Genomic DNA, 11,098 nt, shown 5'->3' with positions numbered 1-11,098 from the left:
ACAGATAGAGTGGATGTGGAGAGGATGTTTCCTATAGTGGGGGAGTCTAGGACCAGAGGACACAGATAGAGTGGATGTGGAGAGGATGTTTCCCATAGTGGGGGAGTCTAGGACCAGAGGGCACAGATAGAGTGGATGTGGAGAGGATGCTTCCTATAGTGGGGGAGTCTAGGACCAGAGGACACAGTTGGAGTGGATTTGGAGAGGATGTTTCCTATACTGGGGGAGTCTAGGACCAGAGGACACAGATAGAGTGGATGTGGAAAGGATGTTTCCTATAGTGGGGGAGTCTAGGACCAGAGGACACAGATAGAGTGGATGTGGAGAGGATGTTTCCTACAGTGGGGGAGTCTAGGACCAGAGGACACAGATAGAGTGGATGTGGAAAGGATGTTTCCTATAGTGGGGGAGTCTAGGACCAGAGGACACAGGTAGAGTAGATGTGGAGAGGATGTTTCCTATAGTGGGGGAGTCTAGGACCAGAGGACACAGATAGAGTGGATGTGGAGAGGATGTTTCCCATAGTGGGAGAGTCTAGGACCAGAGGACACAGATAGAGTGGATGTGGAGAGGATGTTTCCTACAGTGGGGGAGTCTAGGACCAGAGGACACAGATAGAGTGGATGTGGAGAGGATGTTTCCCATAGTGGGGGAGTCTAGGACCAGAGGGCACAGATAGAGTGGATGTGGAGAGGATGCTTCCTATAGTGGGGGAGTCTAGGACCAGAGGACACAGTTAGAGTGGATGTGGAGAGGATGTTTCCTATACTGGGGGAGTCTAGGACCAGAGGACACAGATAGAGTGGACGTGGAAAGGATGTTTCCTATAGTGGGGGAGTCTAGGACCAGAGGACACAGATAGAGTGGATGTGGAGAGGATGTTTCCTACAGTGGGGGAGTCTAGGACCAGAGGACACAGATAGAGTGGATGTGGAAAGGATGTTTCCTATAGTGGGGGAGTCTAGGACCAGAGGACACAGATAGAGTGGATGTGGAGAGGATGTTTCCCATAGTGGGGGAGTCTAGGACCAGAGGGCACAGATAGAGTGGATGTGGAGAGGATGCTTCCTATAGTGGGGGAGTCTAGGACCAGAGGACACAGATAGAGTGGATGTGGAAAGGATGTTTCCTATAGTGGGGGAGTCTAGGACCAGAGGACACAGATAGAGTGGATGTGGAGAGGATGTTTCCCATAGTGGGGGAGTCTAGGACCAGAGGGCACAGATAGAGTGGATGTGGAGAGGATGTTTCCTATACTGGGGGAGTCTAGGACCAGAGGACACAGATAGAGTGGATGTGGAAAGGATGTTTCCTATAGTGGGGGAGTCTAGGACCAGAGGACACAGATAGAGTGGATGTGGAGAGGATGTTTCCTACAGTGGGGGAGTCTAGGACCAGAGGACACAGATAGAGTGGATGTGGAAAGGATGTTTCCTACAGTGGGGGAGTCTAGGACCAGAGGACACAGATAGAGTGGATGTGGAGAGGATGTTTCCTAAAGTGGGGGGAGTCTAGGACCAGAGGACACAGATAGAGTGGATGTGGAAAGGATGTTTCCTATAGTGGGGGAGTCTAGGACCAGAGGACACAGATAGAGTAGATGTGGAGAGGATGTTTCCTATAGTGGGGGAGTCTAGGACCAGAGGACACAGATAGAGTGGATGTGGAGAGGATGTTTCCCATAGTGGGGGAGTCTAGGACCAGAGGACACAGATAGAGTGGATGTGGAGAGGATGTTTCCTATAGTGGGGGAGTCTAGGACCAGAGGACACAGATAGAGTGGATGTGGAGAGGATGTTTCCCATAGTGGGGGAGTCTAGGACCAGAGGACACAGATAGAGTGGATGTGGAGAGGATGTTTCCTATAGTGGGGGAGTCTAGGACCAGAGGACACAGATAGAGTGGATGTGGAGAGGATGTTTCCCATAGTGGGGGAGTCTAGGACCAGAGGGCACAGATAGAGTGGATGTGGAGAGGATGCTTCCTATAGTGGGGGAGTCTAGGACCAGAGGACACAGTTAGAGTGGATGTGGAGAGGATGTTTCCTATACTGGGGGAGTCTAGGACCAGAGGACACAGATAGAGTGGATGTGGAAAGGATGTTTCCTATAGTGGGGGAGTCTAGGACCAGAGGACACAGATAGAGTGGATGTGGAGAGGATGTTTCCTACAGTGGGGGAGTCTAGGACCAGAGGACACAGATAGAGTGGATGTGGAAAGGATGTTTCCTATAGTGGGGGAGTCTAGGACCAGAGGACACAGATAGAGTGGATGTGGAGAGGATGTTTCCCATAGTGGGGGAGTCTAGGACCAGAGGACACAGATAGAGTAGATGTGGAGAGGATGTTTCCTATAGTGGGGGAGTCTAGGACCAGAGGACACAGATAGAGTGGATGTGGAGAGGATGTTTCCCATAGTGGGGGAGTCTAGGACCAGAGGACACAGATAGAGTGGATGTGGAGAGGATGTTTCCTATAGTGGGGGAGTCTAGGACCAGAGGACACAGATAGAGTGGATGTGGAGAGGATGTTTCCCATAGTGGGGGAGTCTAGGACCAGAGGGCACAGATAGAGTGGATGTGGAGAGGATGCTTCCTATAGTGGGGGAGTCTAGGACCAGAGGACACAGTTGGAGTGGATTTGGAGAGGATGTTTCCTATACTGGGGGAGTCTAGGACCAGAGGACACAGATAGAGTGGATGTGGAAAGGATGTTTCCTATAGTGGGGGAGTCTAGGACCAGAGGACACAGATAGAGTGGATGTGGAGAGGATGTTTCCTACAGTGGGGGAGTCTAGGACCAGAGGACACAGATAGAGTGGATGTGGAAAGGATGTTTCCTATAGTGGGGGAGTCTAGGACCAGAGGACACAGGTAGAGTAGATGTGGAGAGGATGTTTCCTATAGTGGGGGAGTCTAGGACCAGAGGACACAGATAGAGTGGATGTGGAGAGGATGTTTCCCATAGTGGGAGAGTCTAGGACCAGAGGACACAGATAGAGTGGATGTGGAGAGGATGTTTCCTACAGTGGGGGAGTCTAGGACCAGAGGACACAGATAGAGTGGATGTGGAGAGGATGTTTCCCATAGTGGGGGAGTCTAGGACCAGAGGGCACAGATAGAGTGGATGTGGAGAGGATGCTTCCTATAGTGGGGGAGTCTAGGACCAGAGGACACAGTTAGAGTGGATGTGGAGAGGATGTTTCCTATACTGGGGGAGTCTAGGACCAGAGGACACAGATAGAGTGGACGTGGAAAGGATGTTTCCTATAGTGGGGGAGTCTAGGACCAGAGGACACAGATAGAGTGGATGTGGAGAGGATGTTTCCTACAGTGGGGGAGTCTAGGACCAGAGGACACAGATAGAGTGGATGTGGAAAGGATGTTTCCTATAGTGGGGGAGTCTAGGACCAGAGGACACAGATAGAGTGGATGTGGAGAGGATGTTTCCCATAGTGGGGGAGTCTAGGACCAGAGGGCACAGATAGAGTGGATGTGGAGAGGATGCTTCCTATAGTGGGGGAGTCTAGGACCAGAGGACACAGATAGAGTGGATGTGGAAAGGATGTTTCCTATAGTGGGGGAGTCTAGGACCAGAGGACACAGATAGAGTGGATGTGGAGAGGATGTTTCCCATAGTGGGGGAGTCTAGGACCAGAGGGCACAGATAGAGTGGATGTGGAGAGGATGTTTCCTATACTGGGGGAGTCTAGGACCAGAGGACACAGATAGAGTGGATGTGGAAAGGATGTTTCCTATAGTGGGGGAGTCTAGGACCAGAGGACACAGATAGAGTGGATGTGGAGAGGATGTTTCCTACAGTGGGGGAGTCTAGGACCAGAGGACACAGATAGAGTGGATGTGGAAAGGATGTTTCCTACAGTGGGGGAGTCTAGGACCAGAGGACACAGATAGAGTGGATGTGGAGAGGATGTTTCCTAAAGTGGGGGGAGTCTAGGACCAGAGGACACAGATAGAGTGGATGTGGAAAGGATGTTTCCTATAGTGGGGGAGTCTAGGACCAGAGGACACAGATAGAGTAGATGTGGAGAGGATGTTTCCTATAGTGGGGGAGTCTAGGACCAGAGGACACAGATAGAGTGGATGTGGAGAGGATGTTTCCCATAGTGGGGGAGTCTAGGACCAGAGGACACAGATAGAGTGGATGTGGAGAGGATGTTTCCTATAGTGGGGGAGTCTAGGACCAGAGGACACAGATAGAGTGGATGTGGAGAGGATGTTTCCCATAGTGGGGGAGTCTAGGACCAGAGGGCACAGATAGAGTGGATGTGGAGAGGATGCTTCCTATAGTGGGGGAGTCTAGGACCAGAGGACACAGTTAGAGTGGATGTGGAGAGGATGTTTCCTATACTGGGGGAGTCTAGGACCAGAGGACACAGATAGAGTGGATGTGGAAAGGATGTTTCCTATAGTGGGGGAGTCTAGGACCAGAGGACACAGATAGAGTGGATGTGGAGAGGATGTTTCCTACAGTGGGGGAGTCTAGCACCAGAGGACACAGATAGAGTGGATGTGGAAAGGATGTTTCCTATAGTGGGGGAGTCTAGGACCAGAGGACACAGATAGAGTGGATGTGGAGAGGATGTTTCCCATAGTGGGGGAGTCTAGGACCAGAGGACACAGATAGAGTAGATGTGGAGAGGATGTTTCCTATAGTGGGGGAGTCTAGGACCAGAGGACACAGATAGAGTGGATGTGGAGAGGATGTTTCCCATAGTGGGGGAGTCTAGGACCAGAGGACACAGATAGAGTGGATGTGGAGAGGATGTTTCCTATAGTGGGGGAGTCTAGGACCAGAGGACACAGATAGAGTGGATGTGGAGAGGATGTTTCCCATAGTGGGGGAGTCTAGGACCAGAGGGCACAGATAGAGTGGATGTGGAGAGGATGCTTCCTATAGTGGGGGAGTCTAGGACCAGAGGACACAGTTGGAGTGGATGTGGAGAGGATGTTTCCTATACTGGGGGAGTCTAGGACCAGAGGACACAGATAGAGTGGATGTGGAAAGGATGTTTCCTATAGTGGGGGAGTCTAGGACCAGAGGACACAGATAGAGTGGATGTGGAGAGGATGTTTCCTACAGTGGGGGAGTCTAGGACCAGAGGACACAGATAGAGTGGATGTGGAAAGGATGTTTCCTATAGTGGGGGAGTCTAGGACCAGAGGACACAGGTAGAGTAGATGTGGAGAGGATGTTTCCTATAGTGGGGGAGTCTAGGACCAGAGGACACAGATAGAGTGGATGTGGAGAGGATGTTTCCCATAGTGGGAGAGTCTAGGACCAGAGGACACAGATAGAGTGGATGTGGAGAGGATGTTTCCTACAGTGGGGGAGTCTAGGACCAGAGGACACAGATAGAGTGGATGTGGAGAGGATGTTTCCCATAGTGGGGGAGTCTAGGACCAGAGGGCACAGATAGAGTGGATGTGGAGAGGATGTTTCCTATAGTGGGGGAGTCTAGGACCAGAGGACACAGATAGAGTGGATGTGGAGAGGATGTTTCCCATAGTGGGGGAGTCTAGGACCAGAGGGCACAGATAGAGTGGATGTGGAGAGGATGTTTCCTATACTGGGGGAGTCTAGGACCAGAGGACACAGATAGAGTGGATGTGGAAAGGATGTTTCCTATAGTGGGGGAGTCTAGGACCAGAGGACACAGATAGAGTGGATGTGGAGAGGATGTTTCCTACAGTGGGGGAGTCTAGGACCAGAGGACACAGATAGAGTGGATGTGGAAAGGATGTTTCCTACAGTGGGGGAGTCTAGGACCAGAGGACACAGATAGAGTGGATGTGGAGAGGATGTTTCCTAAAGTGGGGGGAGTCTAGGACCAGAGGACACAGATAGAGTGGATGTGGAAAGGATGCTTCCTATAGTGGGGGAGTCTAGGACCAGAGGGCACAGATAGAGTGGATGTGGAGAGGACGTTTCCGATAGTGGGGGAGTCTGGGACCAGAGGGCACAGATAGAGTGAATGTGGAGAGGACGTTTCCTACAGTGGGGGAGTCTAGGACCAGAGGACACAGATAGAGTGGATGTGGAGAGGATGTTTCCTATAGTGGGGGAGTCGAGGATCAGAGGACACAGATAGAGTGGATGTGGAGAGGATATTCCCTATAGTGGGGGAGTCTAGGACCAGAGGACACAGTTAGAGTGGATGTGGAGAGGATGTTTCCTATAGTGGGGGGAGTCTAGGACCAGAGGACACAGATAGAGTGGATGTGGAGAGGATGTTTCCTATAGTGGGGGGAGTCTAGGACCAGAGGACACAGATAGAGTGGATGTGGAGAGGATGTTTCCTATAGTGGGGGAGTCTAGGACCAGAGGGCACAGATAGAGTGGATGTGGAGAGGATGCTTCCTATAGTGGGGGAGTCTAGGACCAGAGGACACAGTTAGAGTGGATGTGGAGAGGATGTTTCCTATACTGGGGGAGTCTAGGACCAGAGGACACAGATAGAGTGGATGTGGAAAGGATGTTTCCTATAGTGGGGGAGTCTAGGACCAGAGGACACAGATAGAGTGGATGTGGAGAGGATGTTTCCTACAGTGGGGGAGTCTAGGACCAGAGGACACAGATAGAGTGGATGTGGAAAGGATGTTTCCTATAGTGGGGGAGTCTAGGACCAGAGGACACAGATAGAGTGGATGTGGAGAGGATGTTTCCCATAGTGGGGGAGTCTAGGACCAGAGGACACAGATAGAGTAGATGTGGAGAGGATGTTTCCTATAGTGGGGGAGTCTAGGACCAGAGGACACAGATAGAGTGGATGTGGAGAGGATGTTTCCCATAGTGGGGGAGTCTAGGGACCAGAGGACACAGATAGAGTGGATGTGGAGAGGATGTTTCCTATAGTGGGGGAGTCTAGGACCAGAGGACACAGATAGAGTGGATGTGGAGAGGATGTTTCCCATAGTGGGGGAGTCTAGGACCAGAGGGCACAGATAGAGTGGATGTGGAGAGGATGCTTCCTATAGTGGGGGAGTCTAGGACCAGAGGACACAGTTGGAGTGGATGTGGAGAGGATGTTTCCTATACTGGGGGAGTCTAGGACCAGAGGACACAGATAGAGTGGATGTGGAAAGGATGTTTCCTATAGTGGGGGAGTCTAGGACCAGAGGACACAGATAGAGTGGATGTGGAGAGGATGTTTCCTACAGTGGGGGAGTCTAGGACCAGAGGACACAGATAGAGTGGATGTGGAAAGGATGTTTCCTATAGTGGGGGAGTCTAGGACCAGAGGACACAGGTAGAGTAGATGTGGAGAGGATGTTTCCTATAGTGGGGGAGTCTAGGACCAGAGGACACAGATAGAGTGGATGTGGAGAGGATGTTTCCCATAGTGGGAGAGTCTAGGACCAGAGGACACAGATAGAGTGGATGTGGAGAGGATGTTTCCTACAGTGGGGGAGTCTAGGACCAGAGGACACAGATAGAGTGGATGTGGACAGGATGTTTCCCATAGTGGGGGAGGCTAGGACCAGAGGGCACAGATAGAGTGGATGTGGAGAGGATGCTTCCTATAGTGGGGGAGTCTAGGACCAGAGGACACAGTTAGAGTGGATGTGGAGAGGATGTTTCCTATACTGGGGGAGTCTAGGACCAGAGGACACAGATAGAGTGGACGTGGAAAGGATGTTTCCTATAGTGGGGGAGTCTAGGACCAGAGGACACAGATAGAGTGGATGTGGAGAGGATGTTTCCTACAGTGGGGGAGTCTAGGACCAGAGGACACAGATAGAGTGGATGTGGAAAGGATGTTTCCTATAGTGGGGGAGTCTAGGACCAGAGGACACAGATAGAGTGGATGTGGAGAGGATGTTTCCCATAGTGGGGGAGTCTAGGACCAGAGGGCACAGATAGAGTGGATGTGGAGAGGATGCTTCCTGTAGTGGGGGAGTCTAGGACCAGAGGACACAGATAGAGTGGATGTGGAAAGGATGTTTCCTATAGTGGGGGAGTCTAGGACCAGAGGACACAGATAGAGTGGATGTGGAGAGGATGTTTCCCATAGTGGGGGAGTCTAGGACCAGAGGGCACAGATAGAGTGGATGTGGAGAGGATGTTTCCTATACTGGGGGAGTCTAGGACCAGAGGACACAGATAGAGTGGATGTGGAAAGGATGTTTCCTATAGTGGGGGAGTCTAGGACCAGAGGACACAGATAGAGTGGATGTGGAGAGGATGTTTCCTACAGTGGGGGAGTCTAGGACCAGAGGACACAGATAGAGTGGATGTGGAAAGGATGTTTCCTACAGTGGGGGAGTCTAGGACCAGAGGACACAGATAGAGTGGATGTGGAGAGGATGTTTCCTAAAGTGGGGGGAGTCTAGGACCAGAGGACACAGATAGAGTGGATGTGGAAAGGATGCTTCCTATAGTGGGGGAGTCTAGGACCAGAGGGCACAGATAGAGTGGATGTGGAGAGGACGTTTCCGATAGTGGGGGAGTCTGGGACCAGAGGGCACAGATAGAGTGAATGTGGAGAGGACGTTTCCTACAGTGGGGGAGTCTAGGACCAGAGGACACAGATAGAGTGGATGTGGAGAGGATGTTTCCTATAGTGGGGGAGTCGAGGATCAGAGGACACAGATAGAGTGGATGTGGAGAGGATATTCCCTATAGTGGGGGAGTCTAGGACCAGAGGACACAGTTAGAGTGGATGTGGAGAGGATGTTTCCTATAGTGGGGGGAGTCTAGGACCAGAGGACACAGATAGAGTGGATGTGGAGAGGATGTTTCCTATAGTGGGGGGAGTCTAGGACCAGAGGACACAGATAGAGTGGATGTGGAGAGGATGTTTCCTATAGTGGGGGAGTCTAGGACCAGAGGGCACAGATAGAGTGGATGTGGAGAGGATGTTTCCTGTAGTGGGGGAGTCTAGGACCAGAGGACACAGATAGAGTGGATGTGGAGAGGATGTTTCCTATAGTGGGGGAGTCTAGGACCAGAGGGCACAGATAGAGTGGATGTGGAGAGGATGTTTCCTGTAGTGGGGGAGTCTAGGACCAGAGGGTGCAGTGTCAGAATGGAGGGATGCCCATTTAGAACAGAGATGAGGAGGAATTTCTTTAGCCAGAGGGTGGTGAATCTGTGGAATTCACTATCACAGACGGCTGTGTAGGTTGAGTCATTGGGTGTATTTAAAGCAGAGGTTGATAGGTTCTTGATTAGTCAGGGTGTCAGGGGTTACAGGGAGAAGGCAGGAGAATGAGGTTGAGACGGATAGTAAATAAGTCATGATGGAATGGTGCAGACTCGATGGGCTGAATGGCCTAATTCTGCTCCTGTGTCCTGTCGACTAAGTGTGTTTTTGAGTCACCTACCTACAGGAAAAATGTGAAGGACACTGAGATAGCAGAAGGGCCCTGACCTGTCAGTCTCCTCATCCTCAGCTCTCGCAGACCGGTCCCCGAACGGTTGTAATTCGAGAGCACGGCCAGCGCAAAGCGGTCCTCATACAACTGGCTCCCCCGGATGATGCGCAGGTTCTCCAGCGGAATGTAGCTGACCTCGTTGTGGGCGATCAGGACGTAGCCCTGGACCTCCTGGATATCCTGGACGGCGGAGACAGCAAACGTGATCCACGGCCGGTTGGGGCTCAGACCGCACCCAGCCGCGGTTAGCACCCTGCCCCCCCCCCGGATCAGGCCGTGGGCGATCGCGTGAGGACATCATGGAGAGGAGGGAGGGGAACGGGGGGGAGTGGAGAAGGGAGGTGTGGGGGCAGTGGGGGGTGGGAGTGATGGAGGAGATTGGACTGGCTGGGGATTGAAGGGTGGAGGGCAGGTTGAGAGGGACGGGGGCGTGTCGGGGGAGGAGGATTTGCGGAGGAGCCGGGTGAGAGCTCGATGATTGGGAAGTGAAGGCGGGGGGTGAGCCAGAGGGACGATAGCAGCTGTTACAGGGCCTTGAGGAAGGTGAGGTTAGGGTGATGCCCCCCTCCCCTCAGGTGACTGATCTCCAGCTTGCCCTGCAGCTGAGGGCGAGGGGTGGGTGACAGACTGGGGTGTAGCGCTGGGGGGTGAGAGGGGGAGGGATTGGGAAGACGCACGGTCACAGCGTCTCGGTTACCTTGAGGAAGGTGAGGTCCAGGTGACCCTTCAGGTGCGTGATCTCCAGGTTGCCCTGCACCTCCCGGCAGTTCTCGTAGACCTTACGCAGGGTGTAGTAATGGTTTTCCAGAGTGAAGGTCTGCGTCATCTTCATGTCGGTCCCTGGGCACACTGAAACAAACACACGGCGTGCCGGAGGTTAGCGGCGTCTGCCCGGACTCGCTGACCGCCGGACCGGGTGGGGGGGTGGGAGGGGGAGGACCGATCCAGCCCGTCACACCCTTTCGCCCGCCCGTGCCGCCAACCCCGTCACCGAACCTGCAGGCGACACCCCGGGTCAATCGCAAATAACGACGGAACAGAACACTGTAGAAACTGAATGGTGCAGTAATCATAACTTTTCGCTCAACATTTTAAAAAGATGATTATCGATTCTCCACAGCTCGCACACGGTGGGGCAGTGGGAAGGGTCTCCAGATTTAAGGTCCTGGGGTTGAACATCACACCCCTCGGACCAGCAACATCTGCTTATTAGTCGCGGCAATGCCTGCACCATCTCAGGAGTTTAGAGAGTTCGAAAAGTTCAGAGAAGTTCATTATCAGCGTGCATACATGTCACGAGGTACAAACCCTGAGGTTCTTCTCCCCACAGGCACGATCGCGAATCTATGGAGCAGTAACTGTAAACAGGAGCAGCTGCAGGTGCTTGGGAGCATACCAAGATGGTACGACAGTATGGAAAGCCAGCTGCAACACCCTTTCCCAATACCCCCACCGCCCCCAGGGCTACCGTGCAACTGAACAATGTCCCAATTTTAGATCTGTTTGTTTTTAATTCAGTGGAATCCGAGACAGACGTCACTCCAAATAGTTCAGAGACTCACGCTGCCTTTTGTAACTGAGGCGTCAGCATGCTGTATGAACCCACAGCAGGAAACCCCACCACCCAGGACACGCTCTCTGTTCACCGCTGCCAGCAGGAACGAAATACGGGTGTGCAGTGGAGAGGATGTTGCCCAGTAC

The 11,098-nt window shown here is 52.5% G+C and overlaps 1 protein-coding gene across 2 annotated transcripts in view; it reads right to left on the bottom strand.

The window, feature by feature from the left end:
• Positions 1 to 11,098, bottom strand: part of erbb2 (erb-b2 receptor tyrosine kinase 2) — a 217,907-nt gene that overhangs the window by 141,409 nt on the left and 65,400 nt on the right. For both annotated transcript variants that reach the window (XM_063037112.1, XM_063037113.1), the window contains exons 3-4: positions 10,095 to 10,246; positions 9,394 to 9,577 (exon numbers count right to left, since the gene is read on the bottom strand). In XM_063037112.1, coding sequence (XP_062893182.1) covers positions 9,394 to 9,577; positions 10,095 to 10,246 — 336 coding nt within the window. The remainder of the gene's footprint in view (positions 1 to 9,393; positions 9,578 to 10,094; positions 10,247 to 11,098) is intronic.

This window comes from Mobula hypostoma, chromosome X1, assembly GCF_963921235.1.
Source record: "Mobula hypostoma chromosome X1, sMobHyp1.1, whole genome shotgun sequence".
Lineage (NCBI taxonomy): Eukaryota > Metazoa > Chordata > Chondrichthyes > Myliobatiformes > Myliobatidae > Mobula > Mobula hypostoma.
This window is presented reverse-complemented; position numbering and strand designations above follow the sequence as displayed.